General features: G+C 38.4%; 1 protein-coding gene across 1 annotated transcript in view; it reads left to right on the forward strand.

Annotated features, from left to right (window-relative positions):
- gcc2 (GRIP and coiled-coil domain containing 2) overlaps positions 1 to 23245 on the forward strand; it is a 69277-nt gene that overhangs the window by 42765 nt on the left and 3267 nt on the right. The window contains exons 14-22 of the mRNA XM_043691765.2: positions 1142 to 1242; positions 1929 to 2006; positions 6421 to 6558; positions 7843 to 7964; positions 10887 to 11063; positions 13158 to 13375; positions 17390 to 17584; positions 18724 to 18863; positions 20739 to 20940. Coding sequence (XP_043547700.2) covers positions 1142 to 1242; positions 1929 to 2006; positions 6421 to 6558; positions 7843 to 7964; positions 10887 to 11063; positions 13158 to 13375; positions 17390 to 17584; positions 18724 to 18863; positions 20739 to 20940 — 1371 coding nt within the window. The remainder of the gene's footprint in view (positions 1 to 1141; positions 1243 to 1928; positions 2007 to 6420; positions 6559 to 7842; positions 7965 to 10886; positions 11064 to 13157; positions 13376 to 17389; positions 17585 to 18723; positions 18864 to 20738; positions 20941 to 23245) is intronic.

Here is a 23245-nt window from a genome sequence, read left to right on the forward strand (position 1 = left end):
CTGTACTGTGTCCAATTCCTTCACAAATAAAGTGTTCAGAATTAGACACTACTCAGATTGAGGCTGATCCTTTAACCACAGCCTTTATTTATAAAGCCCAGAAACCACTGAATTCTTGCTTTCTCAACCTGCCCTGCTACCTGCTCTGATTTCTAGAAGGGTAACTCCAGGAACTTTTGTTCCTGCACCTCCTTTAGAAATATATAAATTAGTTTAAATTGCCTTTCCTCATTTGTCTTGCTAAAATGTATCATTTTACGTTTCTCAGTGCTAAATGTTTTCTTCCATATGTCTTATCCATTCACTTGCCTATCGCTGACCTTTGAAGTCTAACATGATCACCACGGAATTCACAAAACCCCCAAGTTTGAAATTATGTGCCGGACACAATTTCAATGTCATTAATATTGATCAAGAAAAGCAGTGGATCTTGAGGGAACCTAGCTTTATATGTTACTTCAGTACAAGAAACAGCCATTTTCCATTACTTCCTGTTTCTTGTTATGCAGCCTACTTTGTATCCCTGTTTCCAATGTCACTTTTATCCATTAGCTAAAACTTGGACGCCTTTTCAAATGTTTTTTGTAAGCCCATGCTGACACGGGTGCAGCAAGATATTAGGAAGACAAATTGAATGTTACCCTTTATTGCAAAAGGATGAGATTATAAGAGTAGCTTCAATTGTATGGGAGCTTGGTTGGATTACACTTTCAGTAGTATGTGCAGTTTTGATCTCCTGTTCTTAAAAAAGATATTATTGGCTTAGGTGGAGTTAACCAAATTGGTTTTAGGGATTGCGGGATGAAGAGAGATTGGGCAGACCAGAACTCTGTTCTTTGGTGATTTGAAAAGTTGGAGCTGATCTCATTGAAACCTACAAAACATTTAAGGAATTAGACATGATAGACTTTAGCAAAGTCTAGAATATTGTTTTATTTAAGAAAGATGCTAAGATGTATTGTATATGTAATTTGACAGTAGATGTATAGTTTAATCCAAAGATTCTCTTACCTTGAAATTATATTACATAAATATATAGTAAATAAATTGTTGTCTAATAAAGTTCTGTATCAATCTTTTCAACAGATATTGTAACACTACCCTGTAAGAAAAATAACCTGTTTATATGGTTATGTTACAGAATCTCTTCATTTAGCTTTGGAGGAGTACAAAGAGAAAAATACCAAGATGAAACAAATCCTAGTGAAAACTAAGAAGGAGCTTACGGATTCAAAGAGAGCTGTGAGTAACATGAATAAGTCCAAAATTATCTTAACCATTGCAAATATATTTTGAATATAGATATTAATGTTATGAAAATGTATTCATAATTGAGTACAATGTATAAATGGCATATTCATTTCCTGTCAGTCATAGTTCAGGAAACAACACTTATTTCTCTGTAATGAGACCTAGTTGTGACAAATGTTTGTGAGATTTAAATATCTATAGTTCCAAGGGGATTCTTTCTTAAATATTGATTTTATTTTTATTTAAATGGGGTGTTTGAAAGAAATCAAGACTGGTCTTGCAGAAGAGTGAGGGGAAGGTGAGAGATAAGCAAAGGATAACAAAACACTAAGAAGAACCAAAGGGAAAAAATGGCAACAAACATTTTGCTTTTCAATTCAATCATAATTCCAAAATACTCGAACATATTCAAGTTGTCCACTTATTCTGCATCAGCAGTTTCCCTTTGTGTTTAAAAAAAATTTGAAAAAACTTGAGCAGGTTGTGGGGAGGAGTTGATAGAAAGAGGTTTCCACCAGATTTTGTGATCAATGAAATAATGCAGAATATCAAATGCAATAATACAGAATATTATGCAGACTTTACTAGATGCTTACTGATCGAAATATAATTTAACTCCTAAATTTGACCAGTGTCTGGCAGACAGTTTTAGAATTGACTTGATATTATGTTTTCAGGAAGGAGAGCAATTAGCTGTCCAAGCTTCTATCAAGGGAGAACTTGAAGCAAACCAGCAGCAAGTGGAAAATTACAAGGTACCTCTAATCTGTGATTTTTAACTCAATTATTTGAAATACATTCTTTGAAAAAAGTTTGTAATAGATACATACAGCACGGAAACAGACCTTTTGGTCCAACTTGTCCATGCCGACCAGATATCCTAACCTGATCAAGTCCCATTTGTCAGCACTTGGCCCATATCCATCTCAACCCTTCCTGTTCATATACCCACGCAGGTACCTTTTAAAGTGTTGAATGTTAACTAGTTTGGCCTTTTTGGATTTTTGTACGTTGAAATAGTTGATCTGCTTCAGGATTCACCAAGGACTTGGGAAGTGTGAATAACTTTGAACTTCTGTGTGCTGATATTTGTACAGTTCTTTTTGTTATTGTTTGATATTAAGGCTGTTCTTGTTTTTAATTTTTTTAATACAACGGAAAACAAATAATCCAGAGAATTACAGATCTGTTATGGCTAAAGGCCTTGGAAAAAGAACAAAATAAAACCTCTATTGAGATGTGTGACAAAGGCAGTTGGCATGGATTCACGGGAGGAAGTCTTGCCCAGCAGATAATTTGGTGTTCATAATGAAGCTTGGCTGACAGTCTTTTGGATACTGTATCTTTAAACTTCAACAAATGCTTTACTACATTGCAGTACATGCTATTATTATACAAGGCAGGAAACATAGAAGTTGCATATAATTTATGCATTGGATTAAAATACTAAACGAAGCAAAAGGTGATTGTGCATAGACCTACTTTTTTTTGTTCATTCATGGGATGTAGGTGTCACTGGCTGGTCCAGCATTTATTGCCCATTTCTAGATGCCTTCAAGGTGGTGGTGAGCTACGGTCCATTTTTAAAAGGTTTACCCACAGTGCTATAAGGAGGTTGGGGAAGGGTGGAAAGGGATAGAAAGAGTTTCACGATCTTGTCCTCGCGATGCTGAAGGAATAGGGCTGTGTATTTCCAAGTCAGGATGATGAAAGACTTGGAGGGGGTGGTGTTGCCATGTATCTGCTGCCCTTTTATAGATGGAAGTGGTTGCAGGTTGGAAGTTGCTATCTAAGAAGCCTTGATAAGTTTCATCTTGAAGGTGGTACACACTGCTGCTACTGCGCAACAGTGCTGGAGGCGGTGAACTTTTGTGAATGTGCTGAGAGTATGTTGCTGAAAAAGCACAGCAGGTCAAGCAGCATCCAAGGAGCAGGAAAATCGACGTTTCGGGCCGGAGCCCTTCATCAGGACACACTCTCAACTCTGATCTCTGGCATCTGCAGACCTCACTGACTCCCTTGTGAATGTGCTGCCAATCAAGTGAGCTGCTTTGTCCTAGATAGTGTCACACTTTTGATTTGTGCCTTGCATATGGTGGACAGGCTTTGGAGTATCAGGAGGTGAGTTAGTTACTGCCGGCTTCCAAGCATCTGATATGTTCTTAGCCACAGTACTTATATGGCTAGCCCAGTCCAGTTTCCAATCAGTGACAATCCCCTGAATGCTAATAATGGGAATTCAGCAAAGGTAATACCATTTAATATCACAGGATGATGATTAGTTTCTCCCTTGTTGGAGATAATTCTTGCCTGGCTCAGGTGGTCCAAATATTACATGGAAGAAATAGAACTTTGTTTTCTTTGAGGAATTATTGGGTTAAAATCGAGCTGCTAATGATAAAACATGTAGAACATGGTGTTTGTCATTGTTTGATGTGAATTGATCTAAAGTCCAAAACTCATACAGGAGTAGAGATCCATTGTTCTAAAGTTTCTTATCGCAACCAATCATTACTGAATTATTTTCTGGTTATACAGATTTTGTTATTTGCCATTATTCCATTGGCCAACTGTGTCAGCATGCTGTTTGCAGTACAACAAAGTAGCGGTTACTTAAAACTGGGTAGTCTGGTGAGGGATGCTTTGAGAATTTATGGGTAGCTGATGGGCACCTCGCCATATCCCTGGTGACATGTCTGTGGAAAAGATCTCTTTGTGGACTGAAATGCTGAGCACCATGTTCTTATAAGGACCTGCCTGAAAGACCTTGGTGATGCCAATCCCACTTTGGGCCTCCTGGTTGGTTGTTGCTCTGGGGCCTCCTGTTGTTCTAGCAGTGGCCATTGCTCTTAAGACAGTAATAGGAAGAACCAACAGCCTTCTGACACATCCTATCTTAATGGGGCTGAAGCCGTCATTGCAAGGAGTCATAAAATATGGTCACAGCTTTGATTGTCAGCAGAGGTAATGTTGTCATTGAAATTCTGGACAGGGACTTGTGGATCAAATGTGATGACCAATGATATTAATAGACTGGCTTAACTGCAGATTGCTGTCCAGAGAGCAGGATGGTGTCAATAGTTGGGGAACAGAGTTTGGAGCAGGAATGACAACAATGATTTTAATCTGTCTGATATTTAATTGGCAGAAATCCTTGCTCATCCAGTGTTGGATATTGGATAAGCAATCTAATAATTTTAGCAACAGTGGAGGAGTGAGAAAGTTGGTGATGAGATTGTGTTGGACTTCTGCACAGACAAAAATCCTTCAGATATTGTCATCAAAAGGCAGCATGTAGTTAATAAATAGAAAGGGGCCAAGAATAGATCATCTTTGGTGGAGTGGTGTCAGGGAGAACAGTGCAGGAGTAAGGAGAGAAAATTGTAACTAATTCCCTGGCTATGTTTTGTTTAATAAGAATGGAGCCAGGTGAGAGCAGGTCCACTCAGCTGATGAACGTGAAGAAGCTTTGCAGGGGAGATGGTGTGGTTAACTGTATCAAAAACTGTGGACACGTAAAGAACAAAATTTACTTTTGTATAGGATTTTATTGTGACTTTAATGAGAGTTGTTTTAGTATTGTGGCAAGGATGTTAACCTGATTGTATAGATTCATACATGAAGTTCCTGGAAAGATGGGAATGGATTTAGAAGGCGACAATGTGTTGGAATATTTTGGAGAGCAGTTAGACTTTAGAAATGGGCTGCTAGTTTGCAAAGGTGGTAGGGTCAAAGTTTTTTCTGTCAGAAAACCTGTCATAGCAGCCCAGTTTTGCCTGCATATGAATTTGTTACATAACATTGAACCAACTTTTAACTGTTCTTTACAGGAGCAATGCAAGCCAATGTATTGTAGCTAATCAAGAGTGAAACTAGGTGAGGGAAACCAGGGATGGAAAATAAATACTGCCTCACCAGCAATGTCCCATAACAAAAGAATTACTATGGAAGTGGCATTTCAATAAAATCAAGTACAGAGGACCCTCAATTATCTGAACGAGATGGGCGGGCACTATTTCATTCGGATAATCGATTAAATGCCTTTCCTCTGGGGCTTGGAGTTTACGTCTGCTCCCCATTCAGGAGACGAGGCAACAGCATATTTCACACAAGCCCCCCGTCCAACACTGCCTGCCCTCCAACCCCATCCAAAACCGCCCCCCGCCCACAACCCCAAAGCTGTTCAACACCGCCCCCTGTCTGCCCCCAACCCCATCCAACACTGCGCCCCCAACCCCATCCAACACTGCCCCCCCAACCCTGTCCAACACCTCCCCCTAACCATGTTCAACGCTGCCCCCCAACCCCATCCAACCCTGCCCCCCAACCCCATCCGTTGCCTCCCAACCCCGTCCAACATCACCTCCGATCCTCACCACCCTCTCCGTTGCAGCCGGATTGGACACCAACAACAAGACTGCTGCTGTTGCCTTTTTGGGGTAAGTCTCCAAATAGCGCACGCGCGCACACATAGCCCCACACACAACTTTTTACTGCAATTTTTTGACAGGTTTCACCTTTACCTGTACAGGACAATTTGGGAGAGATTATCTGGGGAAGGGGGAGTTTAGGGTACACCCCTCTGTGAAACTCCAGGGAAAGTGTGAGGAGAGAGAGAGGGCAGGAGGTCAGTCATTTGGATTCGGTGCCTGTTTAATCATTGTAAACAAAAGACACGATCACTGTTGGAAACACGTCTTTGATGTAATGTTTCTGTTGGGACCTAGAGATCTCCTTCGGCTAATCTGATTTTTGGATAATTGATATTCAGATAATCAAGGATCCTCTGTATACTCTAATCCAATATCCATATTTATGCAGTCTTAGTAAGCATCACTAAATAGAAATGAAAATTCTTCATCATTTTACTCTTCTCCCATACTCCAGAAGATGCCAGCAAATTCTGCACCTTCCAGGCTTTGACTCTGGAAAATCAATCCAACAATGAAACTCTAATCTTTAGGGTAACAATTCTTTCTCAAAAAACAAAAATTTACATTTTTTTTATTTAACCAGTGTAATTAATGTCGTGACTCTTGATTAAAATGTAATTTTTTTTTAAGTTCCTCTTTGTGCTTATAATTCAAAATACCAAGGCAGTAGTTATAAAATATAAAGATGTTTTTTTTGGAGAATCCATAATTGAGAAATTATTATTAAATGTTACAGATTCAAGTGGCAGAGTTAATCGCTGAAAACCACAAGCTTCAGGAACAATTGCGGCAAACAAATGAGCAGAATCATCGGACAGTGAATGCATTTACACAGAAGATAGCAGCTCTTCAGGAAGAGTGTAATGTTGCTAAGGTATAGTCAGAAGTGTATCTGGAGTAGACGAAACAAATTCAAAATACAATCTTTGTTGAAATGTAGAATAAATTTAAATGTTTCTTTTCAGAAATCAGGTGACTACAGTTTCGATTTGAAAAATAAATACAGCCTCTTTCCTGCCTCTGGCATGGATAATCAAGTGCCCATATCCATAACTATTGGTCGATTCTCAGCTTCTGATTTGCCTGTAGTTACTATAGCGGATTATTTGATGCAAAACTTAAATTGTAAAGATCGATGGATTTTCATTCAAGTTTAGCACCCTAGTTATCCAACGTTTGAAGTTAATGTGCTGAGATTTTCAAGTTGGTTACTGAGAATAGGAAAAGAGACACCTTATGAGAAGATTTAAATTGTTTTTAGGAAAATTAATCAATGAAAAATGAACAATTCCTGTTGTTGAAGACACTGGCCCGGGTTTTTGTAATGACAGAAGGTTTTTCCATCACACACAAAAATACCAAAAATGCCCGCAAATCAAAGTTTCACACTGCATATTTCATTTTCGATGTTCATGGGGCCAAGTTTTCACATCCTGGGCTTCTCCCATGTGGTTCTGAGCCAACTGGCTATGTAAATGACCAACTGTCCCTATTTAAATGGGATCATGTACACCCAACGTCTGGAGCCCCGGAGCAAAGCAGATCATATGCTGGTGGGGCCAGACTAGAAGTAAGTATGCCAGGTGAATGGGGTGGGATTTGCCTTTGGCATTCTATGGGATTGTGAAAAGTAGGCAACAATGTGCTTAAAATGTGCACAAACCCACTGGGCCTGTCAAAGCTATCAAAACAACTATCAAGCTGCCAACATGATCAAACAACTTAGAATGCAAATGTTTCTATTGATAAGAGATTGGTTTTAGTTGAAGGACTTTCAGTGTATTCAATGTTTTTTTAATTTGTGTTGTAATTATGTAATTATGTCATCAATAGATATACAATTTTATTTAATGTCAGTATGGCTCCTGATGCTATGCCATGTTGAGTACTTAGTTAGTTGACGTGGGGAGTAGGGCAAAAGATGATAGGTTGAGGGGTATGAATTGGTAACAAAAAGGTTAGTATAAGGGTTAGGGTGGTGGATGGAAATGCTGTATGGAGTATGAAAGGCCATTTGAGTCACCAAAATTTAATTAATCTTCATCAGAAAAAAAAGAAAAATAATGAGAATTATTTCTGAAAATTACTTATAAATGCTAGAAATTCATTCTTTTTAAATTGCATACTTGCACCAAAGTGATTTCTTGTTCTTTTACAGTCTGAACAGGCTGCAACTTCAATGGATTTTGAAAGTTACAAAGTTCGTGTACATAATGTCCTAAAACAGCAGAAGAGCCGATCGGTTGCTCAGAATGAACATGACTTGACCCAGGAAGAAAAGTGAGTTACAGAGCCTGAGATAATGTTCCTCAATACAGCATCTCTTAGTGCGATTTTTTTTTTGACTTGTAAAATTTACTCTAAGTTTAGTCATGATTTCACACTTATTTAAAATTAGTGGTTTAAGGACGATCAGAAAACTATTAAATACTGTATTCAGTTTATGGCTTAACTAGTTAAACGAATACTCTTTCAATCAGAGTAAATAGTAACAGTAAATACAAGGTATTAGCTGGATCCTTAAACAGGAAATATATTTTTTTCTTCTGGATGGCAATGAGCCCTGTTTCTTACAACTCCCACACATGATTTGGCGATGTCGGTGTTGGACTGGGGTGTACAAAGTTACAAGTCTCACAACACCAGGTTATAGTCCAAAAGGCTTAATTGGAAGCACTAGCTTTTGGAGTGCCACTCCTTCTAGTGCTTCCAGTTAAACCTGTTGGACTATAACCTGGTGTTGTGTGATTTGTAACTCCTACACAATGTGAGAATTTCTGAATGCTTGATAGTTCTTGGGGTTGAGGGCAAGGGGTCAAGTCCGTCTGAAGTGTCTGCACCATTTGAGCTCAAGTCACTGTGGACATCAGAAAGGATGTGAATTTCCTGGATCTTATATTCCAAGAGTAGGTCACCCCATAAGTATCAATATTCAGGGCAGTAGATGGATGGCTACCTGAAAAGTAAGAAGAGGCAGGAGGTGCAGATATATTTATACATGTGCTGCTGTCAAACCAGTTCTTAGCTTCGGAGATGACACCGTGAAGAAATGTAGTTCTGACCCTAATAGCACTGGTAAAGGAATGCACAGGAGGCAACAGGAAAGAGTAGAAAATTCATATTTCATGAACATACAGGTATTTGTGCAGCAATTATCATGAATCCCAAAATTGTTTTGCCTCTCTGATGTCAGAACACAGGACGTCATGGAGAGGGTATAGAAGATTCTACAAAGGCGGCACGGTGGCACAGTGGTTAGCACTGCTGCCTCACAGCGCTAGAGACCCGGGTTCTATTCCCGCCTCAGGCGACTGACTGTGTGGAGTTTGCACGGTTCTCCCCGTGTCTGCGTGGGTTTCCTCCGGGTGCTCCGGTTTCCTCCCACAGTCCAAAGATGTGCAGGTCAGGTGAATTGGCCATGCTAAATTGCCCGTAGTGTTAGGTAAGGGGTAAATGTAGGGGTATGGGTGGGTTGCGCTTCGGCGGGTCAGTGTGGACTTGTTGGGCCGAAGGGCCTGTTTCCACACTGTAAGTAATCTAATCTAAAAAAAAAGGGAGAAGGGAGTGCATCAGAAATTGTGATAACATCAGTACCCATGGCTGTTTGGGTTCAAACCTCATATAAAGGAAGATGTTGTGGTTGTTGGAGATCAGCGATCTCAGCCACAGGACATGATTGCAGAAGTTCTTCAGGGTAGTGCCTTAGGCGAAGCCTTTTTGCCACTTCAGATCTTATGATAATATTCACTGCTGTTGGCCATATGTTTAACACCATTTGCGAACCCTCAGACATTGAAGCCATCAGTTGAATTCTACCAGCTGTATAAATACTGTGGAAATAAGAACAGGTTAGATACTGAATTTTGTGGCAATTAGCTTACCACCTAATTCCATAAAGCTTGCGCATAACATAGAAGGCACCAGGAAAGAGTGTGATGGAATACTCTCCACTTTTTTTGGATGAGTGCAGCTCGAACAACACTCAAGAAGTTTGACACAATCCAAAAAAAGTATTCTGTTTGACTGCTAACCCATTCGGAACCATTAATATTTACTTCCTGCAACACCAATGCATGGTTATGGTTAGCAGCAGTGTGCACTAACTCCCCAATGCTCTTTAAACATTACCTTTCAAATCTGCAACTTCTATCACCTCAAAGGGTAAGGGCAGCAAATAATAGGAGCACTACTATTTGGAAGTTCTGCTTGAATTCCCACACCATCCTGACTTCGAACTATATTATTGTTCTGTTAGAATAGCTATGTCAAAATTAGAGCTCCTTTCCTAACTGACTGAGTGTACCTACAATATGTGCACCTCAGCAGTTCAAGCCTCTACTTGTGTCACTACTTTTTTCAGGATAATAAGGAATAGGCAATAAGCTCTGCAACACCCACCTCCTACAGATTAATTTTTAAAAATTGACAAATGTCAAGTAAGTGGCATGTTGGGGTATACAGTTGAATTATGTTAAGTCAAAGATTATTTTAAAGTAACGTAATGTCAGAGTGTATTTATGATTTTTTTAAATGTTAAATTTGCTACATCAACAAAATTGCATTGGGTTGGGTCCAGTAAAAGGACAACAAAGAATAACTACTTTTTAAGAGAAATAATGAAATAAATGTTTGTTAAATAGTATAGTGCCGAAGGTTATAGTGTATGTAGGAAGGGTATCAAGGTAAACATAGAAGTTGGACATAGAATATTACATAAAGGCGAATTTGACCAGTAAGATCAGAGAAGATAAATGTACTTAAAGTAATTTTAAAAGTTTTTAAAAATTTTCAAAGAGTGAAATCATTTGGAATTACATGTTTATTTTTATTATTTTCCTCTAAAATGACTCATTCGAGCCAATATGGAATAACAATTTGTTCAATTGAATGTATATTTTAAAGAAGTTTAAGATGTTCAAAGGCTAAGTTGTAATGGGCTGAATAGCCAGTTCTTGCCCTTAACTAGTTTGTACTTGTTGGGGAATAAAACTCTGGTGTCAGTTTTTCTCTAGTCGATTACTGTGTTGCCATTTTGAAGCAGTCCCCACTACAATCGCTAACCAAACAAAAAATGAAAATCTAACTCATTCCTCCTTTATGAAATTACATTGCATGCACTGTGGGATTGTTTGGTCATTAACATCCACTGATGTGCTAAAAGCACAGTTGTGCTGAATGAATGTATACATTTTGTCATTTTAGGGAACAGCTTCAAAAGGTGGTTGATCAGCTGAAGGCAAAGTTACAGGAGACTCATTGCAGTCTACAAGCCAATGCGGGTGAGTTACAGGCTCTACAATTGGAGCATGACCTGCTGCTGGAACGGCATAACAAGATTCTCCAAGAAACTGTGTCCAAGGAGGCTGAGATTCGAGAAAAGTATGTTTTCTTTTTGCATTTTCGAGCTTCTAAAACCAACAGCAGAAGATAGCCTTAATTGGTTATAAGTTATTCATTTTCTTAAAAGCAATCTCTTGGTGAATTAGTTTGACTAACTTGACTAACTGTTAAAATTTTATTTGTACTGTTGCCACGTGATATAACAAATATCTAATGTATTATTATGATATTGCATTTTTTCTACACCCTATAAGCCAGACATTTTTCCATTAGTATCATTCAGAACAGAAATTTTGACAACATCCATTCTTTAACCTGGAAAACAAATTGATGTTTTTGCATATTTGATATGAGATGAATGTTGAGTAGGTACATATCTGATAAATCTGGAGTTGCATCAAAGTAATAGTTCTGCAAATTGGGCACACCAAGAGATGTTTTTAAGCATTGAGGTCCTGTTATTCAAGACTTTTAAGATGTTGATTGAAATTTCTTCGTAAAGAATACTGGCTATTTTCACATACTTGATGTAAATAAATTAGAGGTGCTCTCTGAATTTTGTTGTTCACAAAGCAAATATTACATGTTTTCAGAAATAAAATCAGAAATTGCTGGAAAATGACGACAGGTCTGGTAGCATCTGTGGAGAGAAATCACAGTGTGACCCGAAATGTTAACTCTTAAAGGGTCACCGGACCCAAAATGTTAACTCTGATTTCTCTCCACAGATGCTGCTAGACCTGCTGAGATTTTCCAGCAAGCTCGGTTTTTTTGTTTCAGATTTTGAGTATCTGCAGTTTTTTTCAGGTTTTTATTAAATGTTCAGATCTGCTTCATGAAACTAATTTTCAATACATTTTGACGTCGCCCATTTTATTCCACTATAATTAAAATTCTAATAATCTTTGCATATGAATAGTCTGCTTTTAGTTGAAGTACAATGGACCATTTAATGATTTATTTATCTCAAAACATCAGCAACTTCTGTTATACAATCAGAACACCACAAAGCAATTGTGTTACAGAAATATAATTTGTAAATGTGATCTCATTCAGGAATGAGATGTATTATTGTTTACATGTAAGCTTGCACATGTACAGAATGATTTCTGTTGAGGGCAGTTAGTTCACTGTAATTCAGATCATAAATCAAATTGAGATGCTTGGTTAAGATTTTTACCCTCTATGGATTTTATGCTGTTTGACTAATGAAATACCTACCCATACGACAGATAACTTTACTAAACTCCAGACTTATAAATATGCTATATATAGAATAGGAACAGAAGTAGATATTCGGTCAATTAAGTCTGCTCTGCCATTCAGTAAGGTCCCCATGACTGAAGTGTTTGTATCAAATTCCTCATTTCCATCTACTCCTAACAAATCTTGATTCCCTTCATAACAAAAATATCTGTTTTAAAAATAATTTTATGACCCTGTCCCTACCTGAGGCAGAAGTTTCAAACCCTGACAAAAAAGAATTTTTCTCATCTCTGTTTTAAAAGGCAACACTAATTTTAAATTGGTGACCCAAGTTCTGGACTCACCCACAAGAGGCAACATCATTTTCAAGACCCATCAAAGTTTATGTACTTCAATCAAACCACCCCGCTCTTTCAAATGCCCCTGGAATCAAACCCAGTCTCTCCCACCCCTGTCCTCATGACAGTGCCCATTCATTCTAAGTAATTTAATAAACTTCTTCTGAACTGCCTCTGTTTCCATTCACATAAGGAGACTAAAACACTGTTCAATTTTCACCAATATTTTGTGTAACTGAGCAAAACATTCTCACTTTTATCGAGTTGGTGCAGGTATGATGTGCTGAGAGGGTATGAAATGCTGCTATAATCATGTGATATTGGAAAATCCAGATTTGTTGAAATCCTCAATTCAACTGAGTATTTCAAAACTGAACTATTTAATAAAAAGAGAAAACTGAGATGTTGCCATTGATGTAAATCTATTAAAACCAATTGTGGAAGAGCACGAACATAAACTAGCATAGTAATCTCTTATCTATTCACTTAATGCATGGGTGGGAAGGTGGAGTCCAGCATGAAATATTATAAGATTTACATTTTGTTTCATGATTGTGCTAAAATGAAGTTATATTTTTAAATATTGCAGACTTTGCTGTGTGCAGTCTGAAAATGCCTTGCTGAAATCAGAGCATGCTCAGACTGTGAGCCAGATGATTGCCCAGAATGAAGCAGCACAGAAAAGCTTCTGTGAGCAAATTCAGAACCTGCAGGAAGATCACAAGAAGACCGTTGAAATGTTACAGAAACAATTAACTAAAATGGAGGCACAGATCTTCCAGCTTAAAACTGAAAGCAGTTTAGCAAGTAAGTCTCAATGTAGAACCTGTAGAATAACCATCTGTCAGTGAGAGACTAAGTCTTTATACAGGGTATAATTTTAGATGAGGGCTGTTGTGGCATAGTGGTGTAGGGTCTGTCTCTCTTTGGGCTAGAATATCCAAGTTTAGTCGCACCTGCCCAGAGGTGTGACATCACATATGCAAACAAGTTGATTAAAATGACTATAATTTTAGATTTATTTAGATACCATACCACAATTTGTATTCTTGTTATCTCTAATTTATAAAGCACACTACAGTTTTTTATACAAGTTGTTAAAATGTTGTGAAATGTTGCAAATTAGATTAAAAACTGAAAGTACTGGAGAAACTCAACAGGTCTGGCACTATCTGTCTAGAGAGGAACAGAGTTAATGGTTCAAGTCCAATATGACTTCAGAACAGTTCTGTAGTTTTGACAGAGAGTCATATCGGACTCAATATTAATTTGTTTTCTCTGTTTACAAATGCTGCCAAACCTGCTGAGTTTCAGCAGCACTTTGTTTCAGATTTCTAGCATCTGCAGTATTTTGCTTTATTTTGAGTTACAAATTAGAGAGTTGTGTGTGTTCTTTTAAGTTAACAGAAATATATGATGTGTCCCTTTCAGTTTACCTATGGTTGCAATTGAAATAATGCTTCATTAATCTTCTGATTATTCTTAGGATGAGGGCATCGCTGGCTGAGCCAGCATTTGTTGCCCATCATTTAGTTGCCCTTGAAATGGTGGTGATCTTTCACCCACCTTGAATTGTTGCAGTCCATTTATTGTAGGAATCCACATTGGGGAATTCCAGGATTTTGACCCAGTAACACTGAAGGAGTGGTAATTTGTCATTGTTACATGCATTTCAAATTGACACTTCTGTGTCTGATATTTTCCCATTAAGAGTAAAATATTTCTCATTGCATGTAAGTATTTCTTAAAGAATCCTTTTTATTACAGTGTAATTAAATAACAGCATCATACCATCTATTTCAATAATGGTGATTGGGAGATTCTGTTCTTGATCTTATCTGCCATATGTAATGATCCCAGCTATTGTTAACACTGGACAAGTCAGATCACAGAGCAAAACCTGGCTTGACAGACCATAGGCTTTACTTTTGCAATTTAGTTAACTTGGTGGTCAATCACTGAGCAAATTCACAAGAGGCTACCAATGTACTTTTAACAGAACGTTAAAGTTTATACTAAAAAAGGGAAATTCGCAGAAAACAAAAAGAAACAACTTATTTTTGCACCATATAAGAATTATTTGCAACTGTTTTAGTACAAATAGCAGCAATAAAGATGTAACCATTCTTTTTCTCTTCAACAACTACCTTGCAGATACCTAAACCATGGTGAAGGAATACAGTGTTTCCACGCTAAAGTTCCTTCTTCAATTGACACAGCTATATGTGGTTTCTTTCTGACAAACTTAATTCATGTGTTGCTTGCTAGCTTCAATTAACATATCTTCATGAGGTTCTTAAAGTGCTAACACAACTCATTTGCTACTTAACCTATACTTCTTAAATTTATTTTCCATGGTCTTCTGTTCCTGGAGATTATCAGGACTTTTATCTCCTGCCCTGGCTGTTCTAGAGACTGCTAAACTGTATTGCTGCCCCTCCTTTTTCTGTCTCGCTCTGTCTCGCTCTGGGAAACCTTTCACAGTCACTTCAATGTCTTGATGGTTCTCTCTAAAAGAAAACTGTTTGTTTGTGTCCCTATGCTATTGGATATCTTGTCAATAAGCCAATTATACTTTTTGTCCTTCTAAGCAGTAAGCTATTTGCCTCGAGTGTTTTGAAAATCTCATTAAAATGAAAATAAAGTTCAGATAGCCCAACACAACTCAGTTCAAAGTGATATTAAAGCATCTTTCTCAACAAGCGTAATATAGAAATACAATTCAAACTTAAACCTAAAGCTTTCTCTGTCCATTTTAGAACCCAATTTTTCAAATAGTATGTCACAAGCCTTCATTTAAAAGTGATAATATCATAACTCTTCAGAGTGCATCGCAACTGATCAGTTGGAAAACCTAGTAATTCTTCTGGAAGTGAGTTATCTAGTGGGGGAAAGGAAGGTTTGTGGGGAAGACGTTTATTATTTGAGGCCGAAGGTGATCAGACAGTGGTAATGGTGTTAAAGTTAGAAGAAATGTTGAGAAGATTGTAATGCATATGACATAATTCAGTCCAGTTAGCCCATTGCAGTATTCTTGCTCCATAGAAGTCTGCTTCCAATTTCTTCACGTAGCTAAATCCATTCTCCTTTAGATAGTTGTGGTTTCCCTGAAAGGCATCCATAATAGTCTTTGACTGAATGAAATAATATAGTATAGTAGTAAAAGTTGAGGTGAGAATAAGTAGCTCATCAGCATAGCATTTAACCAAGTGTGAGATCAAGGGGAAAAGGAAAATTGATGTCAATAGATATCGGGGAAAACTCCTTGCTGAATGGAGTATTGTCGCAGGAAAAACGGTGATAGTGGTTGGAGACCAATCATCTCAGCTTGTGGACATTGTGCAGAAGTTCCTCATGGCAGTGTCTTGAGCCCAGTTAGCTTCAGATATATCAATTGTCCATCATAAGGTCAAAAATGAGCATGTTCACAAATGAATCCTCTGAAGTAGGGATATTCACTGATGACTACCTAATATTCAGAATCATTCGTAACTCCTCAGGTACTGAACCAATCTATGTTCAAATGTAGCAAGATCTGGACAATAATTTACATTTGTGCCAGAGATGCCTGACAAGACATGAGATAATTGAATCATTGTCCCTTGATGTTCAATGGAATTGCCATCGCTGAGTTCCTACTATCAATCTGCTGGGCTTTATCTTTGATTGAAACTTAACTAGAGCAGCAAAAGAATAGTGTGATTGCAAAAGCATATTAGAGACGAGGAATTCTGTGATGAGTTACTCACCACCTATCTCCTGTAAGCCTTTCCACCATCTGCAAGGCATACTTCAGGATTCCTGAAGAAGGGCCGGTGCCCGAAACGTCGAATCTCCTGTTCCCTGGATGCTGCCTGACCTGCTGTGCTGTTCCAGCAATAAAGTTTCATACTTCAGGATTGTGATGGAATACTGTCCACTTGTTAGATAGATATTACTCCAACAATACTTGAAGCTTAAGACTTGACAGGACAAAGGATTGATTGGTATGCCACTCTCGTCCTTCAACATACATTCCATTCAGCACTGATACTAACCAAGGCTCCTTTGACAGCAGCTTCCAAAGCAGCATCCTCAACCACCAAGAGGGAAAAATGCAGCGGGTACATGGGAACTCCACTACCTGCAAGTTGCTCCCCAAGCCCCACACCATCCTGACTCAGAACTCTACCACTGTTGTTTTATTGTGACTGGATCAAAATCATGGAACAGACTTCCTAACAGCAGTGTGCATGAGTACACAGTCGAAGGACTGCAGCAGTTGAAGAATACAGCTCACCTTCACATTTCCATTTCAATTAGGGATGGGCAATAAGTAATGGTCTCACCTCAACACCCCCATCCCATGAATGAACAAAAAATGCCCTTTTGAATTTTGTACTTAGACTTTGTAAGCACTGCAGTGGTTTCGAAAGGCAGCTCAACACGAGCTTCTTGTGAACAATCAGGGATGGGCAATAAGTGCTGGCTGTGATAGTAATGCTCATAATCCCATGGATGAATATTAAAAAGACAGTATTCAATGTCCAGACCCTGCAGAAAAATTTTACAAATACCATCAGGAAAAGAATGTGTAGTGATAGGTATTTAATATTTAAGTTCATATAAATGAGAATATTTACCCCATTGTTGATGTAGTTTATGATTTTATAAAGCTAATGTATTTTAGTAATATGTCTCTTTTCAAGATTATATGAATAGTTCTGATCAAAGCCTCTACAACACGTTGCATGAATTTCCATAGTATCCATTTACTGTTAAAGCACCAGTTTCATCACCACGAGGAAGTCTTATTTTTGTTTGCTTTTTTAATTGTGTAAGACCCTGCACCACTTGAGCCACCTGGGAAGATCCTACGTGACAGAAGAAATGTGGACACATCTGTGATAGATATCAATTCAATTGACCGTGGAGAAGGAGAAGGAATGGAGATGACTGAAACAGAATCGGTATCTTCTTCCAATACCCAAGTTGCCTCTCTTGAGCAATTACTCACTTCCCCTGAGACAGCATTAGGTTGGTTGAGTTTTAAATTTACAACAGCCTTGGAATGTTTAGCTAATTTGTCTGATATGGAAAGATAATGAAAATATTTGTAAAGCAATAAACTTTTCTTTCTTGGTGATTATTTTAAGAAAACTACTTTATTTTATGGGCAATTAAGGGCAATTATCCTCAAAACATAATAAGTCTTTTTTTTTAAATCTTAAAAATCGTTATTATGTGTTTGCAAAAATTGCTATGAAACATATTTTTGTAGTCTTCCTATTGGAAGGATGTTGTGAAACTTGAAAGGGTTCAGAAAAGATTTACAAAGATGTTGCCAGGGTTGGAGGATTTGAGTTATAGGGAGAGGTTGAATAAGCTGGGGCTGTTTTCCCTCGAGCTTCAAAGACTGACGGGTGACCTTATAGAGGTGTATAAAATCATGGGGGACATGGATAGGATAAATAGATAAAGTCTCTTCCCTGGAGTGGGCGAGTCCAGAATTAGAGGCCAGAGGTTTAGGGTGAGAGGAGAAAGATATAAGAAACCTAAGGGGAAACTTTTTCATGCAGAAGGTGGTACGTGTATGGAATGAGCTGCCAGAGGAAGTGATGGAGGCTAGTACAATTGCAACATTTAAAAGGCATCTGGATGGGTACATGGTTTAGAGGGATATGGGCCGGGTGCTGGCAAGTCGGACTAGATTGGGTTGGGATATCTGGTCAGCATGGACGAGTTGGACCAAAGGGTACATCTCTATGACTCTTGACTCTAAATTGTATTCTTTGTATATTGAAACTGACAAGGAAAATCTTGCAAATTAACAATTTCCCAACAAGGAAAGGCAGACCTGAGCATGAACCATTTTAGGACACCATTTCTATATTTTGTAAGTTTTTGGTTGAGAACAGTATTGTTACATATCTAGAAATACATCAGCTGCATTTCCCCTCAGTGTTGGTGGTTTATTTATGAAGGGAAAGAATTTGGGAAACAATTAAGAATGCAGATTTAAAATGTCTGCTAGTCCAGGAGTTTTTAAAAAAAAAACTAGGGAAGCTACTTTTGACTACTACTTCTAGAAAAAAAGCTTCAGAAAAGCAACTAAAATTCTTCTACACCGAGGTTAACCAGAGAACTGTTCTCCCTATTCCATTGATGATTTGCAGATGTTGCACAATGGCAGCCAGAGCCAACCAAGGAAGAAATAACACAGAAATTAAATACAGCTACGAAGAGTATTGACCATTTGAATGGCCTCTTGCGTGAGACTGAAGCTACTAATGCCATCCTTATGGAACAAATCACAGTAGGTATACGTTCAGTGGATGGAACACTTAATTAAGTAGTGCCAGATCTATTTATTTCTTCAAAGAATATAAGATAAAGTGTAGTTCGTAGTTCTTCAATAAATCTGATTCTTGTTAGATGTTATCTTCCTTGATACCAGGAGTAAGAATCATATGCAACTCATTTGACTTTTAGGATTATGTGATGAAATGTGTAGTCCTATATTGTTAGGTACTATGGTGTGTTACAATAGTCATCTTCTGATGTATGTCACAAGAACAGGTAAGAGGGAGGGAGGCCATCTATATGTTTTAAGCCATTCCTTACAAGGTATTATAGACATCTCTTTCTGTTAACTGAAATTCTGTGCCATATTTTCCTTCCTCCATTCCGTTTTAGTGACAACACGCATTCAGTCCTTCTCCAGCCTTGTCTTTTCTTTCCGGATGTTGCACCTCCTTGTTACCAACATTAGACTCTGTCTGCCTTTTCTAGTAGTTGTACTTTCTCAATTTCCCATTGGTGTCTTCAGGCATTTAGGAAAACCACAGTGAATACATGATTTGACTGATTCTTTTATCAATTATTCAATACAATTTATTAGTATTCTTTTAATCACAGGAAAACTTAATAAATTAAAGAGTCATCTAAACTCAACATTAGCTTGCTCTCTGTCCATGGATGATGCCTGACCCGCTGTGATCTCAGTATTTTTTGTTTTCAGTTCAGATTCCAGCATCTGCAGTAAATTGCTCCTACAAAGTAAATTGTATGTTTCATTACTTCATTTCCATTCACAAAAAATACTTTTCAGCAGTAGCCGTTGTAGCATTCGGGTTGGAAATCCTGTTCAATTCCTTCTGGGCTGTGAGCTTTGCTGGTTTGTCCTTCAGTAGGTGGTGGTGAGCCACTATTTTAATCACCTGTAGTTCATAGTCATTCATAGTGCTGTTGGGTAGGGAGTTGCAGGATTTTGCCTAGTGACCGTGGAGGCACTGCAATACATTTCCAAGTCAGGGTGGTATGTTGCTTGGAGGGGAACTTGCAGGTGATGGTATTCCAATGCATCTCCCACACTTTTCAGTGCTTTGGTCAATGACAGGCTGTATACCTTGATTCATTTAGGCTTTTAAGCAATTTTCAGGCAGTTAAAATCCAAACACAATGTTAAGATGCTATCACTGCATGTAGGTAACACTGTGAGGATAACAGATTTCCTTCTGTAAACAACATTAGTGAACAAGATGGCTCTTTATGACAATTGATAATGGTTTCCTGAATGCTGGTGTATTGGCTTTGTTAATTGAACTTAATTTCCACCAGCTGCATCAGTGAGTTTTAAACATCAGAGCAGTAGCTTGTGCATCTGGATTACAGATGTACCTCGATTACCCGATATTTGATTATCCGAACAAGATCACAAGGTCCTGATGCTTGGCTACATTATGTTATCTGGCATTCAATTAACCAAACAAAATGCTCCCCACCCATGTCCTTCGGATAATCAACGTTCCTCCGTACTAGTTTTGTGATATGACTACTATGTCACCACCTCTCATTTACATGTTCCAATCATTGCCCTGATGCAAATGAGCTGACTCGATTGTTTAATTAGTCACAATGTAAAAAGTTTTTTGTTTTAGTTTGAACTTTGTCCTGAATAAAAGTTGAATTACCCCTTTAAAATAATCAGCGAATAACCCCATTGCTTTCATTATAATTGAATTTCTGCCAATGTGGAAAAAAAAAGTCAGATGTGAAACTTGTGCTGGGGCTATGAAAGATGCCAGGAAATGTTATAACCCATAGAATGCTTAAGTTCAGTATATACTTCTTTCTGATCTTATGTCCTAACTCGATATACAAGTCACAAAGTGTTCTTTTCTCCACATAGCTGCTGAAGAATGAAGTGAGAAGACTAGAGAGAAACCAGGAACGTGAAAAATCTATCGCAAACCTGGAGTATTTGAAGAATGTTATATTGAAGTTCATATTCCTAAATGCAGGTAGTGAGAAGCAAAGCCTCCTTCCAGTAATTGACACAATGTTACAACTGAGCCCAGAGGAGCGAAGCAAGCTATCTGCAATAGCTCAAGGTAAAATTTGAAACTTAAAACTTGAAGCATGGACTTTTGTTCTCTTATTCAGGAATCCAATCAGCTTGTGAGCAATTCTTGAATATTAAGTTAGTGGGTTCCAAACTGTTGTTATTTATAGTGCCATTACAAATATTAGCTTAGTGGGTCTTGTCTAGTGGTAGTGTCCTTACCTCTGAGCCAGAAGATCTGGGTTTATGTCCCACCTGCCTAGGTGTGTCATAACATGTCTGAACAGGTTGACTAAAAAAAACCCATATTTTGGCCTGGACTTCAGTGACTGACTCTGTTCAATACACACATATGCACTCAGGCTCTCTATAGGTTTTTGTAATAGAACTTAAAGTCTGTAAAATAGGTCTCTACAATGGATGCTGTTGCTGTTGTGGCAATGTGGCAAAGGTTATGTTGTCCTTTTTCAAGGCGGGTCATTAAGGCAGAGTTTCCAATATATCTGAAAATATCCACTTGAAAAGGCTTTTAAATTAAAAAAAACACTTGTACAATGAAAGGCCAGTTCTCCCAGCTCAGGTTTCTTTTCTAGTTTGGTTTAGTTTCAGCTGGGGACCTGAAGAAACAGCTGCTGGGAAGAGACGTTCCATGCTGATTCTTTCTCTGACGTCTCTCCTATAAGAACCTGTGTTTGATTTTACCTTTTTTTTTGCCGAGCGGATTTAGCAAGTATTTGGAACAGCGCTAAGTTGCGATAAGAGTCAATTGGGTTTTCAGATAGGTTGTTATTCTAAATTCGGTTCTCCTTTGTTCATGTTTCATTCAGTAGTCTATAAATAAATTCTATTTTGTTTAAAACTGAGTGGTTGGGCAATTGCATCACTGCTGGAATATTCACTTTATACCTGCTTAAAACAACTAGAGAGGTTAGGGTCTGGGCTACCTTCTTGAAGTGTCTTCAGAAGACTGGCCTGGTCAACAATGCTGTGAGACCAGAACAAGCAAAGCTATGTTACTTTAGCCACCCCATAATGTTATCCTCATAATCCTACAAATTAGTGAACTTCAACCATATGCCCAATTGCCATTTGAAAACTCCTGTAGAATCTGATTTCACCATTTCACCTCATGTTTCAGCCCTCTATATAGAAATATGTTTCACTTGCCCTTTACTATTTTATCAGTTATTTAAACAGTGATCTCTGGTTATTGATTCACTTGTTAGAGGAAACAGTTTATCCTCCCACAGCTTGTTATTGGGTTGGAGTTTGAAATCCGCTCTCTTTAGTGAAAAGAGTGCCCCATTGCACTTACAGTTGCCCACAGATTTTCCAAGGGACCTTATACTTGAACTTGCAGTAATGAGAAAGCTGTTTGGATGCAGAACCCTCTACTGGAGATCATGGACCTGTGTGAACATCACAAGCGACTGTCTATCTCCTTCAGCAATCAAATTGAACTCTTATTACTGAGTGCATTTTGCTGCAAAATCAGAAATGGAAAGTATAAGTATGATTAATTTAACATACAAATGCCTTTCAAAAGGGGTATTAGAAAGTGTGGCCCTGAGCTGGGATAGGGCTGACTGCAGGGAGAGTAGGTGGAGAATCATTTCTGGAGGCTTTGTATTTGCCGTCGGTAGTGATTGTCTTGGTCAGGTCCAAATAATGATGGTCTGAATGTAGTCTTGAATCCATATGAGATAATTCTGTTGCATAGACAGATACTGAGGAAGGACATGTGGCTGTAGTAGCGGGTCTGCTTCAGGACATGGCTAAAGAGCTTCAGGGCAGAGGAGACAACATGGGTGGGTGCAGTGAGAGAGAGAGAAACTCGCTATGGTCCTTGTGGAGGGAAGAGGAGAACTTCGTCAAGGTGGGCATCCTTGGAAGGGGCATCGCAGTAAGATTACATTCCTGATGAAGAGCCTATGTCTGAAACGTCGACTCTTCTGCTCCTCGGATGCTACCTGACCTGCTGTGCTTTCCAGCATCACCCTTTTCAACTCTGATCTCCAGCATTTGCAGTCCTCACTTTCTCTTTATTTAGTGACTAGACACAACTACATAGGCTTTCTTATATTGTAATGTCAAGTCTTTCACAAGTTAGTTTATTGAAGCTACAGGAGGAGCAGGGCAATACAGACAGTAACTTTGATTCTCATGTTTGATAGCACAAGTATGGTTGTCACATGTTAATTGACTTACTTTTTTGTCTGAATGCTAACGCTCTTACTAGTCCGCGCACACCAAAAAGACCACTGCCCTGTGACCAACCACTTCATCTCCCTCTCTTACTCCCCCAAGGACATGCAAATCCTGGCTCCCCTCACCCCCCAACTGCCAAATCAAAG

This window comes from Chiloscyllium plagiosum, unplaced genomic scaffold (assembly GCF_037043375.1).
Source record: "Chiloscyllium plagiosum isolate Xiang-an unplaced genomic scaffold, Cpla_swu_hap1 HiC_scaffold_6, whole genome shotgun sequence".
NCBI classification, from domain to species: domain Eukaryota; kingdom Metazoa; phylum Chordata; class Chondrichthyes; order Orectolobiformes; family Hemiscylliidae; genus Chiloscyllium; species Chiloscyllium plagiosum.